Below are 25,698 nucleotides of genomic sequence, written 5' to 3'. Positions count from 1 at the left end.
CAAAATGTGTTCTAAACCCCCAAACTGCTCCTTTTATACCTGACTTTTAGGACCTCCAAGCCTGTAGTTATGTTCATTATCAGTTAGAGCCCCTCCTCATTCTTTTCTTCTTCTTCTTTGGTGCAATCCTATAAATACAATGCACCCCTTTTGCCTCTCCCCTTTTCTACAATTCCCCTGTGGGAGAGGTGGGTGTCCTTTCTTTCCAACACTGTAAAACACACATATAATTCATATTTAGCCACCCTGATGTTTCTGATTGCTTCAATTATTGTCATTATTAAGCCTGTTTTTGTAAGATGTTATAAGTGTGTAGTATGTGTGTATCATAAATGTGTTTTAGGCGCCATAAATGAATATATACTCCTTGCTAGCTTGGAAGTTGTGGTGGGTTGAGCTAACCCTCTTCCCCACTGTTTGTATTTGGTCTAGGAGCTGGAGTGGGCAAATTATTTACTTGGAGGTCTTTCTTTCTTTTAACTTTTTTATGTCGGATTTCATGTTGTTGTTTTTGTTTTATTTTATGTCAAATATGTTACGTGTAAATGCATACTTTATGTTTAATGTAAAAATAAATGCCAGCCTTTTCTACAATTCCCCTGTGGGAGAGGAGCTGGAGTGGGCAAATTATTTACTTGGAGGTCTTTCTTTCTTTTAACTTTTTTATCAGACACGCAGAATCACACCGGTTACAGCTACACACTAGCTGCTTGTTTAGGAACATCTGTCAGCCAAAGTTTTCTCTCTCTGAAGCCAAAACAAGATCCAGCTGGGCGAGACCGAAACAATAAATGCACCTACTGTCCAGCTAGCTATAAGGATCCAAAATCATTTTTTATACATTTTCTTTGTAAAACGGTTAATTTTCATTGGAAAATTGAGAATTTTGAACAAGGAAATTATGTGAAGATTAATTAACTTTTGAAGCCAGCTTCCCATGGCCAGTTGGACTGAAATAAATCCTGGCAAAACGTTACTCATTTATTTGTTTATTATTCATTAAACTGTATAGAGTTATTGTAATAATTAAACCAGTTTTCCTGTGTAATAATAAAACAAGAGAATCGTTAAAATGATTCATAGGCAGACTGTAATATTATTGTTGTCATTTTTCTTCCAGATCCATTGGACCCGTTTACATTCATTCATGTGACAGATGTGTCAGTCGAAAGCTGATCTGATGGTTGTGTTAAATATCAACACTTCACCGAGTTCTTTTGATTCCTCAGAGACATGGAAGACAAAACACTGCTCATAGACCATTTAACACTTTATTTCACTTTCACGATACTTCTAGAAGGGAGATGCGTCCTGCATGACACGTTGCAGCGGATCTCAAATGGTGACGAACACCTGACAGTTTTATTACCGGGCGCCTTATTCTAGTCTAAACAACAGCATTTCAGTAAGTTTCCACTACAAGATGCTTCCCTCTTATCTCCTGCTCTACAGGCAAACATGGGCGAGAGTCCTCGACTGAAGGACACCTGCTCTAATGCCTTTATTGTTCAGGACTGTGTCCACTTAACATACTTCTATATGATTATATGGCACTTTTGATTAATATGAGATTAATATAAGGCCCAGTAATAAAACACTTCAGGTAAGATCATTCCAACAGTTCCTAGAGCTGTTATATATAACCACAAGCCAAACTGAGGTTTGTTTGGTCTCTCATTTGTAGCCCCTCCCACTCACTTGTCCACTCCTGCTTCCAATAAGGATAAAATACATCTGCTGATGTGGTTTAAAAAAACACTGCACCCTGTTCTTAATAGCATAGTTTATTATTGTAAAAACGCAGCATTGGAAATGTACAGAAATGGTTCACAGACACTCGTCTTTTGCACAATCACTCAGAACAATTTACTGCCTTTCTCCACTCATCGCAAATCCATCAGGGCTGTCCATTTCCCCAAATCCTTTTCTTAGTATTTTCATCCAAATCACCGGGTTACCAGAGCAACAGCTGCACAGAGCCTCTTCTTTTAAATAATCTGACCAAAGTGCTGCAGAGGGGCAGCAGCACAGCAGCTGTAGTTACATCGAAGGTCTATCTGTGTCTCAATTACGATTTTTATTTGTGGTTGAAGTAGTTACAGCGTGTCCGTTTGGCCTCTCAGGGCCGCCGTACTGTAGAGAAGGCGTAAGCAGGCAGAATACATCTACAAAGGCTGGTACTGAAACCAGAGTGAGAAGACTGGTTTACCAATAAAGGGGATCATTTATTGTTTGCCACACTGAAGGACCGAAATAATGAGACTGGAAATAATTTCCATGAGACTGGACTAATGAGTTACACGTGAAATAGTCATGAAAATGAATCACTGCACATGAATATGGACACAGCTTGTTTAGAAAATATTGAATCCAATTTCAAATGCACAATTGAAAATAATGCAGCTTTGAAAAAGCATCAACGGCTTTACTTTAACCAAAAAGCTGATCTTTCTTCTTTTTTTCACAGTATAACTTGAGTGTAGAAATCACAAGTTCAAACTGCAGTCTCATTATGAGAGACTTTGTGCACATGGACATAAATCATTGCAGGCTAATGCAAAAGTACGGCTGTGTAAACTAAAGAAGGGGGAGACACAGGAGACAAAGGGACAAATATTACAGCTGAGATCATGGGAATGCAATTCAGTTCAGTTCAGTGTATTCAATATGTCATTATTATTATTATTTATAGAGCAGTTGTTCAAGGCACGTTCTACTGTAAGGTAAAGACACCCCAACAATCAGTAAATCCCTTATGAGTAAGTGCTTTGGTGAGAGTGGGAAGAAAAACTCTCACAATGAATTACTCAGTACTCAGGCCACATAACCAGAGACTGTACACAAAGACTAATCTGTTTCTTTATTCTGCTTTTGCAGCTGCTTCCTTTAGATGTTGCCCCACCGCACCTCTACCTCACCAGCCCTGCATATCCTCCTTCACTACATCCATGAATGTCCTCTTCGGCCTTCCTCTTCTCTTCCTGCCAGCATCTGTAGTGCTCTTTTTTACCATGAAGTCAGACTGCCATCATCTCCTTTCTTAACCTTGCTTCAACACCTCTTTTCCCTTCATGGTTCATCAGCTTTATCGCTCTGTGATAAAAAGAGGTCACTGCCTCTCTCCGAGACGTATCCACACCTACACAGGTATGTCATCTGAAACAGCTTCAGTGTTTTTAACATCATTATTTTATTCTTGGTCACAACCAACATCTTGAAGGCAGGAACTCCTCCCCAAACCGGACTGTGCACTACAGCGTTGTCCAGCTGAGAATCATGGGTAGAGATTTGAAAGTCATATTATCCAAACTGAAGATTTGCTGCCTTTTGGCTACAGCTAGAAATCCTGTCCATGAAGATTATAAACAGAAAGTCTGTCATGGCAGATCCAGCAGGGTCCAACACCCAATGGGTCTCATTTACTGATGGCAAAAAGCAGCTCTCACTATAGTGGTACATGGACAGAATAGCCTATAACATTGGGCCTGAAATATCCCACACTCCGTCCCTGACAAGACTCCCCAAGGGATGCAGTGATTTGCCTTCTCAAAGGATTGACTTACACTTTAGGAACATGTTTTAAAGATGTTCATATCTCAGCTTTCCACAAAAGAAGCCTCATACTGAAGGGTACAGTACACTTACATGAAATCTACCGAGTACATTCAAGCTCCCACTTCAGATTCTGGATATTTTTGGGGCCCTTATTGTCTAGACAATAGCTGCATGGACTGACAGTTGCCACGGAGAAAAAAAAGTGATAAAAATTATTACATGTCACTGTAAGATTCAGAGCAGAGGCAGAGTACACTGGTGTACGATGACACCCTCCAGATTTAATTCTGAACGAGCAGACTCTAATAGACCTCTTTAATCCTGATATGTGACACCGTGTACTTTGTAGAATAAGTCACCTGTTCCTCTCACTCTTCTCTCTGTGGAGCTATCTGGCCTGTTAGCTCCACCGGCTCCGAGTGCTAATTACTGACATTTCTCCTGAGGCGCCCTACTGCGCTGTGGTTGTCTCAGTACCTTTCATTCCACCAGTGGGGACACTCGCAAAGGTCACACGCCGCATAACACACACCGTCTAGTGAATCAATGAGTCAACCTGTGTGTGCGTGCGTGTGCGTGTGCGTGCGTGCGTGTGCGTGTGCGTGCGTGCGTGTGCGTGTGTCTGAAAGAAAGAGAGAGAGAGACATGCATCCATTGTAGCGAGTGTCTGTGAACTTATCAGCACTGAAACTTTCATGCCTCAGTCATTCCACATTCTTTTAATCCCACCAGTGAAGAGCCTGCGCTATTATTCGTAGCTATAATTTACAGATGTTCCCTAAATGCATCAAAAACATGCAATCATGAAGCTACTGTTTGTAAAGACGACTGAACGCACTCACTGATCAAAACGTGAATGTGCAGAATGGCTGCAGCTTTCTCAAAAACTGCTCATCCAACCAACGTGTGAGTGATTAAAGTCACGTTAAGGAACCCAAAACCAAAAATTAAACAAATAGCGAGAGAAATGCTTATAGTGCGCCTTTTTTTCAGCTTTCTTTATGAAAACCAGCTTGAGAGCATCAGACTGACAAAGACTGATGTCAGGGAATGTCGACACAATGATAGCCAAACAAACATTGTCTCTGCCATGAATGTGGAAGTCTGTGGAGTTCATAAATACTTAAATATGGATTAAAAATGTGACTTTGCTATATTGTCTCCAAATAAGAGGAAAACACCAAACCAAGCCCAGCTGACATAAACTCATTTTCCCAGTTATCTTAATGGATTTTGCCAAAAGGGAGAGGGAGCCCCTCCAACACTCCTTTATCTCTGCATCCCTCTCTACCCAGAGTAGATCTCAGGTATATGCTGAAGCTGAATCACGATCTGAATTTTGGCATGTTTTTCTGCATATTTCCCACAAGTTGAATCTTAATAATAAGACTTGAATCATAAGCTGGCAACAAACCATAGACTTCTTTCTTGCAGGCCCTGTAGGCAGCTTTGCTGGGAGGATCATTTTATCAGAGATTTGTATTTGAGACGAGAGAAATAAATTTGATAGAGGTTTCATTCCAGAATCAGAAACCTTTAAAAGACCATTACAGCCACCCTCCCATATTGGACTGAATAAAGATTTGATAGCTATTGATCCCTCACTAACCTATGAGTCTACAGTTTGCTATATGTGCTCGCAGACTCGTTAGGATCCTAAACAGATGTTTCCCTTGAAGTGGAACTGGGCCAAAAGTGCTTTAACAAAGGCAGATTATTGCAGATTAGAGGTTCCCCTCTGCGTGCTTTGTTTTTCCTGCCCTTAAAGATGTACCCATACTCTTACTCAGGCCTGATGTTTTTACACTAGTTTCATTAAGGTTCATTTTCCCCAAAGGTTCAGAGCACAACTGTGAGTGTTGTTAATAAGGGACGTAAAGTCCAGGCTGTGTGTGAGCAGCAGGGTTGTGCGCTGCCAGTTTCAGGTGATGGTTGTTATACATTTGCTTATCTAAGATGGCATCTCTTCTGCGCATGTGCATCTCCTTTCCTCCTCAGCTGCCTGTCAGACCCATCAACACATGCAGAGAAAATGTCAGAGAGGAACGAAGCTGATATCGCCAATCTCTGCCTCCTGCCTGAAAAACAAATTAAAATCAGCAGCGCTGGATATTTGTGAATCAAAAAAATGCACAGCAGGTTTCCTCCCAGAGTTGATCTCCAGTTTGCAAGAAAATATCAATGTTTCAAAGGTATGGTTTGGTTTATTTTAGTCAAAAGGTATATAGCAACATTTAAGAAAAAAGGTATTAAGGTTTAAGTGATGATAAACCACGTCCCACAGCCAAGCAGAGCTTTTCTTCTTCTTTTCTTGTTGACAGTTTTAACCTGAGGGATCAGTTCACAGTTCAGGACTCCTGAATGTTAAAAGAAGAGCACGGTCGCTGCTTTCAGGCGTGGCCTCTTGAACCGCTCTCAAAGAATGAGAGCCAGCTCTCATCACCAGCAGTAATCCTTCACACAGAGTTAATGTCATGTAGACACAATCGTTGATTTTTGCTCTTTGCATAACTACTTTGAGGTTTGTGGTGAAATCACAAAGTGTAAGTTATTAGTAAAAAACTTCCACGGAGCGATTTATGAACTGGACGGGAGTGCATGTGGACATGTAGACATGTCCGAGGAGATATCGTGACGAAGAGATTCGCCAAAAGTGAAAAATTATAGTTGTTCATTGACAGTGCCACAGTCAAGCACCAAAACTCTCCGAGCAACTACAGCATGAATACGGCGTCTGATTGACTGCAGTGATGGAGCCATGACATGCGTGATCAATCCTGGAGTCCCTGATTTGTTGCTTGAGCCTCGCTTCTTGGACCAGTTCTGCTCTGAGTGCTTGAGCTACCATTAAGTTACATTAGTTGTCACCCTGACATCTCATTTCACTGTTACACCAATGACATGTCATTATATCTCCATCAAAACTTCTTCAGACTTGGACACTGCAGAGTTGCCTACTGCATGTGAGAGAGTGGATGTCACAGAACTTTCTGCAGCTGAAATCTGACGAAACCAGTTGTATCACTGGTCCTCTGTCAGCAAGTTAAACCATGCTTGCACCACTGGTTTGACCAAAACAACAGTTTTTGACAGCATGTGTGTAAGAATGAGGCGTATAGAGTTGTTTTGTAAACAATGCACGCTGCTGACATCACTATCTGTAGTTCAGTTTCAGATTGGACAGAGTACAGAGTGTCTTTCTCTTTTTTGATTATGGGATTTATGGGTGTCTTCTGATGGCACCTTTTTGAAAGCCAAGCCCTTTGGGTAACTGGAAACCCAATATTCTTCTCCACAGATAACTCTCCTGCATATGTTGTTTTACTGTTGCTAAGACTTGAAGAAAATCGCACACCTCACTGGAGAGAAAGATCGGATTGCAAGGTAATTACACTGAAGGACACGCAGGGAAGACAAGTGATTAACAGCTGTGAAAATGCCACATTTGGTTGAGGTGTGCTTGTGGTTTTTAAAAGCATATGGGCAAGAATAGACGACGCCCCGAGGGGGTTCACGGGTGCTCTCGGTATCCCACAGTGTTGTTAAAAGTCTGACGGTTGTTACAGGAGGAGAGATGGCAGTCACTGTTAGAGGCTCTCGTGCTGCTGCTGTTTGCCTCTGCAGCCATCACCGTCATTCTGCCTCAGCGGCAACAGAAAAGTAAATGAGAGAGACGTCTGCTCAAATTCTCTGGAGGCGTAGTTGGAGTTCTTTAAATCCCTGAGGATAAACTGAAAGATGCCAGTCTCCTCCTGTCTCCAGATTCTGGATTTGACAGTAAAGTCCTTGGACTTTATGTTTAAGGTTGTGTTTGTCTGCACATCTGTAGCGCAACACACACACATGCTCAGTGAGTCCCCTGCTGAAAGGACGAACTTCAAATCCACTGACCAAATGTCAGAAACAAGGTGGATAAAAACACATTGTGATATAGCAAACATATAACTCTTCTCATTGGCTCCGCCTTGTTCCGGCGTGTCACTTCTCATCAGCACGTCCTCAACACCTAATGTGGACCTTGTTAATTTCGTGGACATCTAAAGTGGTTATTTAGTTATTTGCAGGTTTGGGCAGCATGGGGCACCTAGCCTGGTGATTCTTACGGGATGCGTGTCCAGCCGGGATTCAAACCCGTGACCTGTTGTTTCAAAGACAGTCATGTTGCTACCACACTAATGTTCATGGTATTTCAAAGAGTTACATTAAACATCATCTGGAGGCTGTTTAATGCACCCTGGGATGAGAATGCTCCTCCTCCTCGCTACCTTTACACACAACATGCCCTTTGGAGGCGGTCCTTGATGCACAGCATGTGTGTCTCTTGGCATTGTTAGATAATGGTCTTGCAGTCCTAAAACATTATAAGGGATGACTGTGGTTCAGGATGATCAACCAGGATTTAGTGGTTTGTACGCTGTTCAAACCTTTCTGATGCATTTCGTTTGCGCTTGTGTTTTACTTTCACTCACTGGTTAAACTGACACACACGTCCCTCAGTTGTCATGCGCTGGGCATCAGAGCCATCTCAGAGCTCAAGCTCAGTGATTTGAATGATCAGGATCCACATCTTAACAGCTATGCTCCCAATACTTTTAATCTTAATAATTAAAATGAAATGAGAGACAAAGATAAGCAACATGGGAGTCCATCAGCACGACTCGTTTTTACAGACAGCCTCTAATGGCCACTCGAGAAACTGCAGTTTTTGACATTTTGTTTTTGTTTCCTTTGCCTCTGTACTGAACATACAGATAAAAGTACAGTTTCTAAAATTTAGACTGCTCCTCTGGGAGTTCTGCTGCTGGGGTCTCTGGAGAGCCTTTGCCTTCATTGTGACTGATGATGATCAATTCCTGAAGACGAACAGGCGCATACCTTTCTGGTAAAAATAGGTACCTTAGACAGTAAATGAATCTATTGTTCCATTGTTAATGGAGACGGGCCAAATACTCTTTGTCTTTCACTTGTTGAGAGTAAATTTTGCATAAAAATCTTTTCCATTTTTCCCCGGGCTTTCTATCATCCTGCTCCTCACCCTTCTCTCTCTCTCGCTCTCTCCTGCTCCTATACCACATCACGCAATTTCATGCTCTCCTGGGGGAAGCGTCCATATTTGTTTATCTTTAAATAACCTGTTTATTCCCCCAGAATGTACTTGTTCTACTCGGAGGATGCTGGGAGGGTGTCAGCATGCGGGGGGCGACCTACGGTCCCTTTCATCTCTGCTTTTCATTTATTATTCAGTCCCACCAGCAAGTCTGCAACGAAAGGCTTCACCTCGTCCTTATCAGGCCTGCTTCCAATAATTATATTCCCTGTTATTAGTGCTCTGCTTTCTTTACTAGCACACACACACACACACACACACTTGTTTAGTTTTTTTAAATTAATGTTTGAAACAACAACGATTTCAAACAGGAAAAGAAATCAGTGGTGCTGCATTGCCTGCTGGTTTGTTCATTTATTAAAAACACGATGTGGTTCACTTATGATGGATATGCAACTCCGTGGATTCCATACTTTCTGTGATGTACCACAGATTCTGAGAGACGGTCGTTTTTTATAGCACAGATTTTACAGTTGTAGTGGCAATGCTTTTTTTCTTTCTCCAACACATGTCTGAGAGTGAAAGAAGAAGTTCTATGCATGTACTTCTCGCACATCCTTAACAGGAACTTTGCCCTAGAGACTACAAACTAACTTTTTCTCTCAGTTTGCCTGACACTAGATTCTGCCTCCCTTTCACAACACAACCCAGGAATCATCAGTATTATGCTGCTCTTAGTTTTATGGGTGTTGGTTTTGCAAGAAGATGATGATGGAGAAAGTTCATCCATCCCTTTTCTTCCACCGATCCATTTGAAGGACACAAGGAGCTTAGAGCAGTGGTCATTGGACAGGTTACCTGTGGCAATGTTTTTGAGTTGTGGGAGATCCCAGAGAGAATCAATATCAAACCAGGAAGGCCAGCCTGCATTTGAACCCTCAACCTTCTTGCTTTGAGAATACGAAGATGGCCCTGACATAATGAACACTTATTCAGGATCATGTGATGTATAATAATAATCGAATATAGGCCACCACTAAACAATAACTGGCTAATTCAGACCTTCCCAAAGTGTGGGGCCCGCCCCCCCTGCAGGGAGGATGCGGGATGAAAAGGAAAAAAAAAAACGCTTGGACACTGCTAGCACGGGCGCCCACACAAACGCAGAGCAGGAGATGAAGCTGAATATGTTTCCAAACCAACTTCATTCTGAGCCAAAGACTAGAAAATATGGTGAAGCAAATCTGCCCTTTGGCTTCACCTGCACAGGTGCTGAGGTAGGTCTCCCTGCAGGATTGGTTTCCCCTTCGTCTGGAGCAGCGCTGGGCTGTTTAGATCACGGACAAACAGGATCCCACATTCTTGATTTTTAGTTCACAAACACTTGTTGTAATGACTAACTACTCCTGACATGTTGGAGATGTTTGCTCTTTATACAGTAAAGTTACAGCAGGATACAAATAACATCAGGCTGATCCTGCCACGATTTGTCCCCCCGGTTCTAAATCACAGACAAACAGGATCCCACAGCTGTTTATGTTTTTGAACACATTTTGAACAGAGAGGCGTTTTTTGAAAAATGTATTGACAGCAATGTTGAATATTATTACACAGGAAAAAACAACTACAGTAAAATAATGACACCGTGACGCCTCTGCCTTTGTAAATGGAGGGACAGTAACTGCGTGTAAAACCTGCAGACAGTCAGATTAACAGTATTTCGTCTCTATCATTCTGCAGTTCATCTCATGTAAACAATAGCGTGGCCACAGCGTGACGTGAAAAAGGCACATACCTTTGACGTTGTGTGACGAACTCTGTATTCCTCGTAAAATGCAAAAAACGAGTTTTAAAAATCTCCGTTTTCGGTGATTGGAAACGCCGTTTACGTGGACGAAACAGCTGCGCTTTCAAAATCACCCGTGTAGGTGCGGACGCAGCGTAAAAGAGTTAGTAGTTTCTTTTATTACCACCTGTAATTTATTGCAGTTTACTTGTATTTGCTTAATTGTTTACTAAATGTTTGAGGTGTGAAATAAACCGCAATGGAGCAAAATATGGGCGTGTGTGGTTGGAGGATGTGTGCGTGCGGGGGGGGGGGGGGGGGGCGCAAACATTTTTCTTGTAAAACAAAGGGGGGGGGGGGGGGGCGCAGCAAAAAAGGTTTGGGAACCACTGGGTTAATTCAGACACCTTAATGTCATGTTTCTGGGTCATTGGACCCAGTTTTCTATATTTTGCATTGATTTTGTTCCTTTTCATGTCACAGAGTCTGTTGGTAATTTCTGGTTCATGTTCTCTTGCCTGTCAGGCTCTTTTGTTGAGCCTGTGTCTCCTGTGAGAATCTGTCTTGTCGCCTGTGTTTAGGTTTCTGTGCATATCGCTCCCTCGCCCTCTGTGCGTCTTAGTCATGTCGTTGTGTTTCGTCTCCCTTTTCCGTTCACGTTTCCTTCCATGTTCCCTTCCCTGTGTGTCATGTGCATTCATGTATGTTCTCTCCAGTCGTTCATGTCTCTCTGTCTCTCCCTCCATGTCTCATCTCTGTTATCTGTATCCATGTTTCCTTCGATGTGTCTCCTCCCATAGTTTGTCTTGTTCTGGTGTGCGGTCCTTTGCAGCTGTAGGATTTTACATTCAACATTCTTTGGATAGAAGAACGAGATAAATAAAGATAAAAATAAGTTTAAGAGGTAATGCGCACATTATATACAGAGATAAAATATCTAAATGTATCTGCAGGTACAGTTCAGGTTCCACGTTCTCAGCGTTAACTTTTAGTTCCCAGTCTAGTTTATTGTTTAGCTTCGTCTATGGTTGCCAACTTTTTAACTTTCAAATAAGGGACACTATGGAAACACAATGCACAACCAGCGGGGCATAGTGTAAATGTGCACTGTATGTGACACTGCAGGCTATGATCAATATACGGGAAATTTAAGGTAGAATCAGGGACAAAACAATGTTTGCTCATTAAACAGGCCACCCCGGCTACAACGGGACAGTTTGGCAACCGTGGCTTCCTCTTAGTTCTCCTGTGCCCTTTGCTTTTGCTTATTGCTAACCAGCCTTTAAATGAATGTTTCACATTTTGTTAAAGTAATGTTTCTGTGAAGGTTCTCAGTCATCCATCGTAGGCTAAGGAGCTTGGAAAGAAAAGCATCTGGACTTCTTTAGGTGGCTTGAAGACGTTTCAGCTCTTGGGTTCTAGCTAGCCTCACAACTGAGACCAAGTCCTTAGACTTAAATTAATGTCGTTGCCACACGTCTTGGGTTCACACTACAAACAAAAACTCTGCAGCTGCAGCCTTTTAACATCTAGCTAGTAAGTGATATCTATGGCATTAAAATTCCCAACAGATGAAATGGAAATCACGTGGCTGTTACTTCATCAGATTCCAACTATACCTTGTATGTCAAAGACGGATGCATTCTCGAAGTCCCTCTGCATGTTGATGCTATATTTTGATGCCTGCATGTAGGCTTTTTGGAGCCGTGTGTTTATCATATTTAGGGTGGAGTGCTTAATTGCTAGCTAAGGCTAGCTAGTTAGATTAGTATAGTATCTGTAAAATAGTGGCAGGAAAGTAGTAGAATTTCAACTGGGGCACCAGCCATCTCTCCCACTATCTAGGAAAACTTAAGGATTACAAGAAAAAGCTCAAGACATTGAACTGCTACCAAACAATCCATCATCCATCTGCAGGATGCAGCACAACGCTGTAACTGATGAGACCCAATGGCTTTAATGCTTCCATCTCTGTCACGGTATGGCATGGCACACCGTGGAAGGAGTGGGGAAGGAGGACCCAGGCGCGGTACTCTGTGTATAAACAGTGCGTTTATTTACAGTGATGGAAACAATAACAGTAAATCCCCGTGCTCTCCCGTGACTCCCGTGTCGTGTCTTCCCAAAAAGTCCGTGCTCCGTGTTCTCCACTCTCGTGTGTCCACACACACCCCGTGCCTGCTGCCCTCCGATGTTCCACGCTCCTCCTGAGGGGAAAATGACAGAGGCAGCCGTCAAGACACTTAATTCCAGTAGGCATACACTCAGACTTTAACTAAGCAGAAGACTAACGTGGAGTCTCATGCAATGATCCCGCGTCGGTGGGAGCTCCAAGACTCTCCTAAGTAGCTCCCCCGACGAGCTTCGGGTGTGGCCAGTCCTTCCGCAGGGCCACACCCCTCAGGCCTGCAGGTGGCTGAGCTCCATCCTCCAAGCATCCCCGCAGACATAAACACACACACTCACATCTACAATCATGGAGGAGAGCAGCAGCAATACCAAAATACATATAATAATAATAATATAATACATGACTGCTCAGGGATCCTGGGTCGCCCAGTCCCAGGACCCTGACAGTACCCCCCCTCTAAGGGTCAGCTCCCGACGACCCCAAAACCAAAACAAAAAACAGCACAACCAACCCAGGGCGGGCGGCGGGGGGAACCAGGACGGAGGGCCAGAACCAAAACAAGCAAAAACAACAAAACAACAAACCGACCCAGTCCACAGTCTCAGAGTCAGGCCGCGCATCCCGCAGCGGTGCAAAAAGAAAACGAAAAGACGCCACAAGCAGTCACAGGCGGCCCATCAACACAACAAGAGAGTTCAGGGGGCCTACCTCGAGCCCAACGGCGGTGACGTAGCAGCTCCGGCGGACGGCCCCGGGTCCGGCAGCAGCAGCAAAACAGTTCAGGGGGCCTGCCACGGGTCCGGTGGCGGCGGCGCTGCTCCTCCGGCGGCCTGCCACGGGTCCGGTGGCGGCGGAACGGTTCTGGTGGCCTGCCACGGGTCCGGTGGCGGCGGCACTGTTCCTCCGGCGGCCTGCCACGGGTCCGGTGGCGGCGGAACGGTTCTGGTGGCCTGCCACGGGTCCGATGGCAACGTCGCTGCTCCAGTGAGCAACAGCGAGGCGTGGCACCAGGTCCATGACGCGCCGATCGCTGACGTGGACGCACCGGACGTGGACGGCGAGGAGGCCGCGCTAGACGTGGAGGTCCCTCCGGTCCGCTGACCTCCGGCCGAGCGGGACCCTCCTCGGCCGGCAGCGAGAGCTCCTCCTCAGCCGGCAGCGAGAGCTCCTCCTCGGCTCGCAGTGAGAGCTCCACCTCCGCTCGCAGCGAGAGCTCCTCCTCTGCTCGCAGCGAGAGCTCCTCCTCTGCTCGCAGCGAGAGCTCCTCCTCCGGCTCGCTGAGCTCCTCAGCTGGCAGAGCGGGCTCCTCCGGCTCACTGAGCTCCTGCTCGGGCATGCTGAGCTCCTCCGGCTCGCTGAGCTCCTCAGCTGGCGGTGCGGGCTCCTCCGGCTCGCTGAGCTCCTGCTCGGGCATGCTGAGCTCCTCCGGCTCGCTGAGCTCCTGCTCGGGCATGCTGAGCTCCTCCGGCTCACTGAGCTCCTGCTCGGGCATGCTGGGCTCCTCCGGCTCGCTGAGCTCCTGCTCGGGCATGCTGAGCTCCTCCGGCTCGCTGAGCTCCTGCTCGGGCATGCCGAGCTCCTCCGGCTCGCTGAGCTCCTCAGCAGGCGGTGCGGGCTCCTCCGGCTCGCTGAGCTCCTGCTCGGGCATGCTGAGCTCCTCAGCTGGCGGTGCGGGCTCCTCCGGCTCGCTGAGCTCCTGCTGCTGCTGGACGAAGTCTGTGGTTTCCCAAGCTTGCACTACCCCCCGGGCCTTATGCAGGGTGCAAAGGCAGGCGGAAACTCCCTTAAGCTGGCCGAGGTAGGGATTTCCCACCAGGATTGCCTCGATGGCGTTTAACCCCACCACTCTTGCCCTTGTGTTGGTGGTGTGAGCTACCCAGTCCATCAGGCGTTGGACGCGTGTGAGGTCGCTCTCTCCGGACAAGGCCGCTGGAGTGGGTAGTGGAATGGAGGCTGCTGCTGGTGGAGAAGATGGCTGAGCGGGTGATGTGGACGGTGAACAGGATGAAACGGTAAGCGGTGAGGTAGATGTCGCGGGGGATGATTCAGCAGGTGACGGCTGGATTACTAGCTGGGCGATAGGCTGTGGTACAGCGACCAGCTGGGCCGCGGGCTGCGCTTTGGCTACCGGCTGGGCAGCTGGCTGTGCCGCAGCTACAGGTGGCTGCTGAGCAGGTAACTGAGCCGAAAGCGGACGGGCAGCTGACCGTATAAACATAGCCCCAGAGTAAACAGTTGAGGTGAGTGACGATGAATTGTCCATATGACTCACCACAGCCGGCTGTTGAGATGTCTGTGGATCTAGCTGCGGTGAGGAACGCTGGCGGCGCGAACGTCGTTTCCGTGTCGGCGTCGGGGCCGGCGTCTCAGGCAGTGAATCCACCAGCTGTCCGAGCTGGTTGGCAGCCTGAAGAGGAGAGTGGAGGTGGAGGGTGGAAAGTAGGAAGTCCAGGACCACTGCATTAAGGGAGTCCACCAGCCAGGGGAATTTAAAAAGCATCTCCTGCAGCCGCCTCTCCACGGCGCGACGCAAACCTTCCGCTGGCTTCTCCCACCACACCTCACATAGGTGGTACACTTCATCCATAACTTCCCTCCTGAGCCTCTCCTCGGAGACCGCTGGGTCCATAAGTGGCGGGATCATTCTGTCACGGTATGGCATGGCACACCGTGGAAGGAGTGGGGAAGGAGGACCCAGGCGCGGTACTCTGTGTATAAACAGTGCGTTTATTTACAGTGATGGAAACAATAACAGTAAATTCCCGTGCTCTCCCGTGACTCCCGTGTCGTGTCTTCCCAAAAAGTCCGTGCTCCGTGTTCTCCACTCTCGTGTGTCCACACACACCCCGTGCCTGCTGCCCTCCGATGTTCCACGCTCCTCCTGAGGGGAAAATGACAGAGGCAGCCGTCAAGACACTTAATTCCAGTAGGCATACACTCAGACTTTAACTAAGCAGAAGACTAACGTGGAGTCTCATGCAATGATCCCGCGTCGGTGGGAGCTCCAAGACTCTCCTAAGTAGCTCCCCCGACGAGCCCTGATCAGCGGCAGGTGTGTGGCTTCGGGTGTGGCCAGTCCTTCCGCAGGGCCACACCCCTCAGGCCTGCAGGTGGCTGAGCTCCATCCTCCAAGCATCCCCGCAGACATAAACACACACACTCACATCTACAATCCTGGAGGAGAGCAGCAGCAATACCAAAATACATATAATAATAATAATATAATACATGACTGCTCAGGGATCCTGGGTCGCCCAGTCCCAGGACCCTGACAATCTCAGTGCCAAACAACACGGGACAAACAGAGGTCAAGCATCCAAATCTATATTGGTGGAGTGGCATGGACCTCAGTAACAAGTGGTTTCAATCCAATGCATCAGTCTATATCAAAAATAATCATTAATAATAATTACTAATACACTTTATAATATCTTGATGCATTCTCAATGATCCAGGTAAGTAATCTCCAAAAGTTGCTTCTGTTCATCTGGACGCAGCGTTTTGTGGGAGAAACGTTTCGTCATCATCAGGTGACGTCATCAGTCTCAGCTGACTGCAGGTTTCAATCTTTTTTTTTATTATTATCTCTTTTATTGGGACAGCTGTTGAACATAACAGTAGTATGCCTTTTTACACTTTCTTTGCTGTCACATTTTAACTTATAATTGAAAAATAAAGAAGAAAGAAAAAGAAAAAAGAAGAAAAAAAAAGAAAAAACTAGGGTTAGGAGGCGGCAGGGCAGGTAGGTTTACATAATACTCAGGGTTGTAACGTCATATACAAAATCACACCTCATATGCTTAACATAGTCTGTCCATTTAGACCATATTCCGTAGAAGGTATCCCTCTGAAGTTTAAGAGAAAATGACATTTTTCCCATCGTATAGATCTCTTGTACAGAATGTATCCAGCCTTCCATCGTTGATGGTTCAGGCTTAAGCCATCTTCTCATAAGAGGCTTTTTACTTGCGGCCAGAAGGACATACAGGAGTCTTCTGTCGTTGGAATTCAGTTTATCCGCTGGTACATTGCACAAAAACATGGTCTCAAAAGATGAAGGAAAAACAAATGAAAAAACATTTTGTAAATGATCATGGATTAGAGAGCAATACTGGCTAGCTCCGTCTCCCCCACATCTCCAACATTTATCACCAATTCCTCGATATCTTTGTTGAGCAGGGGTAATGAAAAATCTCATAATGCTTGCAGGTTTCAGTCTTATCAACAGGACATTTGCATAATGACTGAAACCAGCCCAGTGAAGCAACAATGGGCTGGGAGGGCAGTTCCTTAATCTTAATTATGCAAATTCTCATGACCATTGATCAACAACCACTGATCAAAGAAAAAATACTTTGGCTTCGATTTAATTTGTAGGGAAATAGTAAATTCAAGCATCAGAAACTGATTATGCTCTTATTATTCCAAGACCACCAGAACTAAAGCTTCTGTGTAAAAATTAAAGGCTGAAAATGACAAAGCTGCTGTGATTCAATGTTGCTGCATGAACAAAACAAAACGGTTTAATGAGAGCTGTGGAATAAGGAATTGGAAGGTTAACAAGAGAGCAGAATAATCCACATGATGTAGCTGAAATCAGAAAATCAGAAGCTGAACCGAGAACCAGCTCACTTATCAGTTAATAACCTGAGCGTTACTGAGGACAGAGCTCGTATTTAAAGAACCAAACTAGAGAAAATGTGCCTACATCCTTCTCAGCACTCCTTTTAAATTAGATTAATTAACCACTGCAGATGAAAGGAACTGCCTCAAGTGAAGAAATGCGTCTTATCTGTCAGTATGTAAGCATGTGTGTGCGAGACAGAGATGCAGGACGAGACGGTGCACCTGACTAACAGTGCAGATATCCCACAGAAATAGCAGCACAGACAATTTACTCTCAGTGGGAGCTGCTGACGCAGCCTGCAGTGTGCGATTTTCAGCTGATTGGGAGTCACTGAGCTCTCTTTTCCTACACTGGCCTTTTGTTGTGGGGAAGCTCTGGCATACATATGTACCTGCCCCTCATCTCTGTAGAGCTCATTGATTTTCCTCTTTTCTCAACCACCAAGCCTTTCCCTCAGATCAATGCTCCCGAAAAGCTTTTTCACCACAGAAATGTCAGGCGTTAACTAGTGGAGCGTGAAGGGCAGAGACTGTTTCCAGGTTCAGCTCCTGCAGAAGAGGCTCGGGGCTTTTTGAGGAGCTTGGAGATGTCGGAGGCTGACAGAAGAAAAGCAGGAGAGGCAGGATCCAAATAGCCGGCTGTCATATCCACTGCCACTGAGATTGCCCTGCCAGAGCATTCATACAAGTGCAAAATGTAGGTATTTATACAGGTGCTCTCATTTTCTCTCCATTAACACAAATGAACTGTCACGTACAGACGCCATTACTATACACGGGTACTGGGAGAAAGCATGGCCCTGCCATATTTTACTCAGACGTTTAGAAATTGGGTGTAAGAGTCCTGCAAATTGCTTTAATGTTACCTCTGGACAGCCAACTAAATTAAATTTAGGTTACTAAGTCTGACTTCAGGAGTATCTGCAAATTGTTTGCAAGAAATACTTTGCAGGTGCTGTGCACAGAAAAAGTTCTGGGTGACACTATAAAGAAAATGTACCAGAATAAGAAGCGTGTTTCAGCTGCCGTGTTCCACAGCGTGCAGCTCCACGGACGTCAGATAAAGCAGATTACAGGAACATCTGGCATTGTGTGGGCTGATGTCTGAGGAGAAAAGGAAACAGAACAATGGGAACAATTTAAATGTATAAAAAGAATCCAAATAGAATAAGATACGGAAAAAAATCACAAAATTACATTAAACAAAAGCAAATGAAATAAAACATAGTGTTGGCTGCTCCAGCAGAAACAAGATACGATTCTGCCTCTGGACTAATTACGTGCACTGCTGGCTGCTTGTATTTGTCAAAGTGATGATGTGTTTTCTATGACAGTTTAACAGGATACACAGCTTCATAAAATGTGTGTGCCATAGTAAAAACTCTATTAAATCAATCCTTCCTTCCATCCATCTGCGTCCTTCCGCTTAAACAGTGAAGTCAGATTCAGACCAGTGATTTGATATAGTTGCATTTCCAGGGTTTTACACAAACTTCAGGAGCTCAAATACATGTTCAATATAAAACATATCAAAAAGTCAGGACAAAGGTAAGTACATACCATAAAAATGAATGGGGACGTCACCTGGAATAGTTTGCATTTAATAGATGTGCCTTGTTGAAAGTTAACACGTAACTAGCCAAGTTTAAACTACTACTAGTGTTCAAAGGAGCTTGCCGTACATACTACTAGTGTTGTCAAATAGCCTTGTTTTAACTGAGTAATCCACATTAGCATATGTAAGGAACAACACGAGTCCGTTGTTACTTCATTCTGGCTCCACAGTTTCCACTGGAGGTAAAACAGAACCAGGCCTGTGTTTTTGTGATGCCATTTCAAGCTGTACAGAGCACCTAATAAGTCAGGCACAGGAAAGGGAAAGTGGATCTGGCCAACTTCAAAATAAAAGAACCACGCAGACCAAAGCCGCCATTTCTGAAACAATCTCTGTGACTTGAAGTTATGCAGAATTTCCACACACGTACTGCAGAAATTCGTATGATTTCCCTGATGATAATCTTATCTAACAGATGAGAGTATGAGGTATTCCAAACCTGTAAAACACGTTTAAGAGAAAGTAATCACTGACTTTCATGCTTTCCATTCATTTTGAGCATTGAGCCTGTGATCAAAGTACAGCTATATGAAGCACCCAGGCTCATAAAGGTCACGTGAGAAGCTGCACACTCTTCACCTGCAACGGTCACTGTGTGGTAGTTTATCTTTATTCATCACAAGAAATCAAATGAGAATCTTAAAGAAATGTGGGCTGAAGCTAAAGCTTGTGTAACACCTGCCAGTGATACAACTTCAAGTAGAAGATGTTAAATCAATAAATAATCAGTAAACTCAGATTTTAATTCAACGTCATGAAAAGATCAACCATCAGTATCTAATTTTATCAGGACAACAGTCCCAAAGTTTAGCCGCAGTAACAAACACACAGTAAAACTTCATATTGGTCCATGTTGGTTATGTAAGAAACTGTTAAACAGCTGTAACCCATAGACTGTAAAATGGCCTGCATTTGTATAGCGCTTTACTCAGTCCCTAAGGACCCCAGAGCACTTTACACTACATTCAGTCATTCACACATTCACACACTGGCCATGGCAGCTACATTGTAGCCACAGTAGCCTGTAGAAGACTGACAGCAGGATCTCAACTATTTGTTTGCAAAGTCAGATTTTTGAGTCCAGGTTTCTAATCATGTGGCAAAGACTTACCAATCACAAGTTAGTAATGTCTTAATGCATACCGTGCTATATCACTGTTTCGAGGATGAGGTTTTTGCTTTTGCTACCAGACGATGCGCCCTCTACTGGCCATTAGAAAGAATTTAAGCTTCAGGTCCTTCAATCTGGGAGCTTTGTTCGATTTTGTATTTGCAGGGTTTGTTCCCTTTGCACCATTTTGGGGGGATATCCAGTAAATAATGTGGTTTGCTATAAGGAGCAGTGTGTCCTTCAGGTGTCACTAGAGTAAAAATCTATTATTTTATTAGGCTTTTACTTATTCTCTCTTTTGGATCCAAAAATCCTGACATGGCAGCTGCCAACTTACAAATGTTAAAGCTTCAAGACGTGGGGCCAAAATGCAGCAGTTACCAGCAGTTATCAGCATGCTGGTTGATCATCTTTTATATGCACAGTTTATGGTTTGCCCTATTCAGAAATTCTTTGCTAACTCTTGCTTTGAGTTAACAGAGAAACAGCTTTGAGAAATAAAACATCCACAGAGTCAGAAGGTCAAATGTATGGAAGACAACAAAAATACACCCTGGGTGGAAAGCATGGCACAGGCCGGAGAAGTTGCTGTCTTTTTGCAGTTAAAGTAATGGAGGTTAGCAAGCACATTGATCTGTTTTCTTCCTACAGCTCCTTCAGGTGGAGAGGGGAAGGTTGCATCCTTTAGTTAGTTCAGGTGTTGTGTCCTTGAGTTTATTGGTGAGACTTAAACAGGAATGTTAATGTTAATAAGGAAATGGGGGGGAAAGCTCGAACAGCCGGGTCAATAGTTCAGTGGCAATAAAGTCTAAAGCTGCCTTTGGGCACTGCAGGTTTCATTCACAACACATTCAGGTCAGATGACTGCGTGCTGTTGGTGTGATACAGGAAAGAAACAACACTGATGTGATGTTCCACACAGTGATGTTTGACCTCCTACAGAATATCAAGTGTGACACTGAGACACCTCCACAGTAAAGGCTTTTTATAAAGGTTCATGAAAGTAAATGAATGTATCTCATTAAGACTATAAAACTACTTTTTCTATATACATGTCAAAGGCTGATGTGGTGATAATGGACTCTAAGGCCACGGCAGAGTTTCACAGACTTGTTGACTTTGAGGGAAACTTCCACAGGAGACCATGGCAACAAGGAGACTGATCAGGTTACTGGGAGAGAGAAGAGGCAGGGGAGGTAGGTTAGTCAAAGATGAGTCAGTTAAGATCATCTGGACTGACCTACAGAGATGTTCCAACAAATGTTTTGAGACTAGCAAGGACACCAGCCACTGGTTTGCTCTGTGGCACCAGCTGAGGTCAGTGAGTATTCCAGTAAAGGAGTCCAAGTGGAACAGACCAGTTCAGCAGAGACAGGTAAGTGGATCAGAGGTGAACTGCACTGGAAAGCAGGAAAACAAGGACATTAGGCTGGAGAGTTTACAGGGACATAGGAGAGTCATAAAGGAGCTTTATGACCACTCTGGAGATGCAGACAGAGACTGGGTGCTGGAGCTGGTCCTTAAGTGCTGGTTATTGATGAGGCTGATGAGCAACATGAGCTGGCCGAAGAGCAGGAAACCAGGAGACTTACAGAATACAACAAAAAGGACTATGACAATACACACATTTAGTCCTTCAGGTGCATCTAGTGGAGTTTCTACATTCATTACACAAAGCAATCATTTATTTTTTATTTATCGTTTTACAGAACTATAGTTCTGAAAGTAGCGTATGGTGTTTTAACCAGAGAACATGATCTCTTTATTCATCTAACATGGCATCATGTTTCCAGCGTTTGCTCTGTTTGACTAGAGTATTTGCATTGAGCCATATTTGTTATTTTTCTTTAGCTCGAGGCAAACCTGCCCTAAAATCTGTTTTATTCATCATCCAGGTCTGTGTCCAGAGACACATCAATATGTTTGCAGTTCGATGGGGATTTCACAAGTTATAGGACTATTTGATTCTTCCTGCAGGGCTTTGGTAGGCAAACATGGAAAAGTGATACGACTGATAATATGCACCATGTTTGGAAAAGTCTGGAATAAATATGAAAGGAGGTGAAGGCAAAACATTTGTTCCATAGTAGCAAAGCTGATTGAAGGTCTGTTTTAATTCCAGCGTCAGTGGCAGCTGAGCAACATTTACCTGCCACTGATTGCAGCCCAGTTTGACCTGTTTTTGACAATCGTGTAAAATTTGCTTAGCAAATCATGAATAATGGTTCTGAAACCAAACACATGGGCACTTACCAACTCTACCATTACATTTCAGTGCTGGAGATAATGACCAGAATTCAGCTTCTTCCAGTGATGCCATTCAACGAAGTTTGAGCATGTCAAAATGGACAGAAATTTAAATTTCTGCATGGTACACCCAGGTTACTTTTAAAATGTATTCCACTACAGATTACATGCCCCAAAATGTATTTTGTAACTTATTCCGTTACGTTACTCAATGAGAGTAACGTATTCTGAATACTTTGGATTACATAATATATATACAGTGGAACCCCGACTTACGAAGACCCCATTTAACGAAAAATTCAAGTTACGAAGGCACTTAACGGCAATATTTCTGCCCGTGTTACGGCAAAATGCCCGCGTAATGAAATCCGCTAGCTCTTATTGGCTGAGCCCACAATGCCTTCCGAATCATGTGACAACCCCCTTGGCTTTCGTACTTGAGCTTCGCTGTTCCACTTGAACAACGTGTTGTTGTTGCAGTTAGCAATTAGCCTGTAGCCTATCGTTCACTCAAAAGGCGCGATGGGTGCTTCGACTTACGAAAGACCCTCAGGAACGAATTAATTTCGTATTAAAGTCGGGATTCCACTGTGTCATGCTTTTTTACAATTACAACTACATGAATGTCCTATTGCTGTGTGATTTATTACTATTACTGAAGGTTACTCTCCACACCAACACCAGCTAGATGTTTAAATCTTAACATAAATGAGTAACAGTAGGTGGACATTAGGTAAGGCTGCACTTTTTGCAGCGATCTGGTGTAGAAAACTATTCCTCACGTATATAAAACAGGTCCGCGGCTCCGAACCGTAGTAAAGGGACCTCTGGCTGATACGTCGGGTTCGTGTCGGGCTCGTAGCTGAAAACTAGCTTTACTTTGTTGTCTGGGTCAAGTTTTAGACAGAGAGAGAGAGAGGCGTTGAAAGACTGCTGCAACGGGGACTTATTGTTTTTGGAGGAAAACACAAACACGGTGTACAGTCGAGTCTTAATAGCTTACTTACAGCTGGGCCCTCTGTTTGGCTGCAGTGGTTATTATTATATTTACATGCTTCCAGCTCCCGTTTCTGCTCGGTGACAGCTCGTACTTTTCCTTTCTCTCCCTCCCCGCTCACAGACACATAAGCAGCACGGACTACACTGCCCATCAGGCTACATGCTTTAAGGCGATGCCTGTAACACTCAGCCTGTTGCCTTCATACTAAACCTTTTTTTGAACAGTAAATTTTTAAAATAATTCTTCTCATCATTATGCGGCTGCAAGTAGAGGTGACATGGGCCGCGAGATTGAGACTCAGGCATTTGAGTCTCTTTTGTTTGGGTTTCCAGCGGCGAGGAATTACCAGAAACAGAGAGAGCAGAGCCGAACATATGAAACAGGAAAAGACCGCCGTGTAATCCCTTTATTTCAACAAAGTAACTGTATTCTAAATACCACCTTTTTAAATGGTAACTGTAACAGAGAACAGTTTCTCATATTTTGCATTTCAAATACGTAGCGGCGGCACATGTACTCCATTAGAAAAGAAGAGAATAATCCTTTAATTGTCCCACCAGGGGAAATTTGGTTGTATCAGCAGCAGCGTTACTCCCCAACACTGAACACACCTCATCCAAAAAGTCTGCCTGCTTCAGTTTTTGTGTTTTTTATTAATCTGTTTCTAATGAACAGTTTCTTAGTCCACAACCAATCGATGACATCACAGTGGCTATGCTCTTCTCCTGTATGTACAGTTACTCATACAGTATGAGTTGCAGTTAGACTCACATCCCACAGTAATATCTGTATTAAGAGTTGATCACAGTGGCGTCATTATCTGCGGTAAAAAGCAAAGGTCCATGCATGCAGTTTAATAAGACTGAGGCAGAAAGCTTTTGGCACCAGTGTAATACTATCTCCTCAACTCCTACCTGGATGTTATTGATACTGAACAGGCACACTGTGTCTTCGATGGAGAGCAATCTCATACCATCACAATGTAAAGTGTGTGTAAATGAATTACACACGTCGTAATAGAATGAGCGCTATTTGTCCTCAAGAAGAATCTGAAGGAGACGTCCGCCCCTCACTGCTGGCTTCTAATGGAGTAATTAAAACAGAGGAAGCATCAGTCATGTTTCTCTCCTGGGAGATAAGCTGTAGGGGGTTAAAAGACCTGAAATCAAAAGCTCACAGCAAATCACACACATCCTGCTCAGAAAACTCCCACACTGGATCAATTACATTATGCTGGAATACTAATTACCAGTGATATGGGAATAATCAGCCAATTAACTCAACACAGCATCAAAACCCCATGACGTCTTCGAGCTGGAATGGAAACAATTCATCAGCTGCCTCAGAACCAAACTGTGAACATACCTGCTGACAGTGGGTCATGTGACACAGGCCGAGCAGCTGGTACTGACACCTAGCAGAAGCCATGTTTAACAAGTCACAGTAGCTGAGGTGGAGAACTGGGTTGCACAGGAACAATCTTGCTATAAATAACATAACAGCCAGATTTTATTAAAGTTAACAAAACCTCCTCTGGTCTGTACCACACAGCAAGCAGTATCATTAAAGTTCTCTCTGTCAAATTGTCCATATTGGAAACATTTTGGAGGAAGTAGCAATATTTTTATTTTGGGTTTTAACTTCCTCATTTAAAGCATAAAGCTCCGCCCAAAGCTCCCAGCCATGTTTGGTTCATAATAATAACCACTGGAGCAAAGCTTTTTTATTTTTTATTAGTATTTTTATTTGAATGTTACTACATATGTTTTTTAATAATGTTATCAATGTAGGAGTAAATTAGCAGGTGTCTGTCTGACATACCCATAAAGTCGAGCTACTTAATGCCTTCATCTGTGAGTCCACTACAGTTAAAGAAAGAAAATTCGATCATCCGATAGTGCGCACAAAGGTCAGTAAATTGTTTTGACCGTGCAGAGAACTTAAAATGGACCAGCTACACATTTGTCCAGCTGGCAGACTTCAAAGAAGTGTAAGAGGAGTGACGGCTCAGCTGTCTCCAGCTGTCTTTGTCCACAACAGAGACGAATCAACGCTTGTGTTTGCCAGCATTAGCTTCTTAGCACTCCAGCTTCTCCTCCAGTTGTGCTCAGTTCTGGAAAGAAAGATGGCAGCAGATACAATGACATATCACTGGCTGATGTTATAGTGCACACTTTAATTTGCAATTCACTTTTTAAGAGTGAGAAGTGAATATTTTAGGGTTGTGCTGCTCACCTTTTGATTCCTCGCCCTGTTACTAGAGTAGAATCCATCTGGGGATTCGACACACTGCAAATATGTAGATGTTAAATCTTACCCGGCTTGTATTTGTGTTTGAGCCACACAGACGACTTCCGACTCAAACTGAATTTAATTTTGAGATTTTTTACAATGTCTCAAAGTGACGGGAAAGAAAAGCCAGACACAGACGTGTGTGAGTTTGCTGTGACTGCAAACGATCACATAAATGTCTGCAGAGCAGTTTATTTTTCTACTGATCAAATTAATGTTAATTAGCAACTGCAAGCACTGACCAGCAGCAATTACCATTAAGCAAAGCTCTTTACCAGATAAAAGAGG

At 44.1% G+C, this 25,698-nt stretch overlaps 1 protein-coding gene across 1 annotated transcript; it reads right to left on the bottom strand.

Annotated features, from left to right (window-relative positions):
• Positions 1-7,142: 7,142 nt before the first annotated feature.
• On the bottom strand, positions 7,143-16,949 carry LOC309688669 (uncharacterized protein; the record flags this gene model as incomplete). Its single annotated transcript, XM_082504544.1, has 4 exons — positions 15,486-16,949; positions 13,898-15,400; positions 13,354-13,804; positions 7,143-7,378 (listed from the first exon to the last, which is right to left on the bottom strand). The coding sequence occupies exons 2-4, from the start codon at positions 15,179-15,181 to the stop codon at positions 7,143-7,145; spliced, it is 1,971 nt and encodes a 656-aa protein (XP_082360670.1). The 5' UTR covers positions 15,182-15,400; positions 15,486-16,949.
• Positions 16,950-25,698: the final 8,749 nt, after the last annotated feature.

This window comes from Aulonocara stuartgranti, assembly GCF_965226115.1.
Source record: "Aulonocara stuartgranti genome assembly, chromosome: 15".
In the NCBI taxonomy this organism is placed as follows: Eukaryota; Metazoa; Chordata; class Actinopteri; order Cichliformes; family Cichlidae; genus Aulonocara; species Aulonocara stuartgranti.
This window is presented reverse-complemented; position numbering and strand designations above follow the sequence as displayed.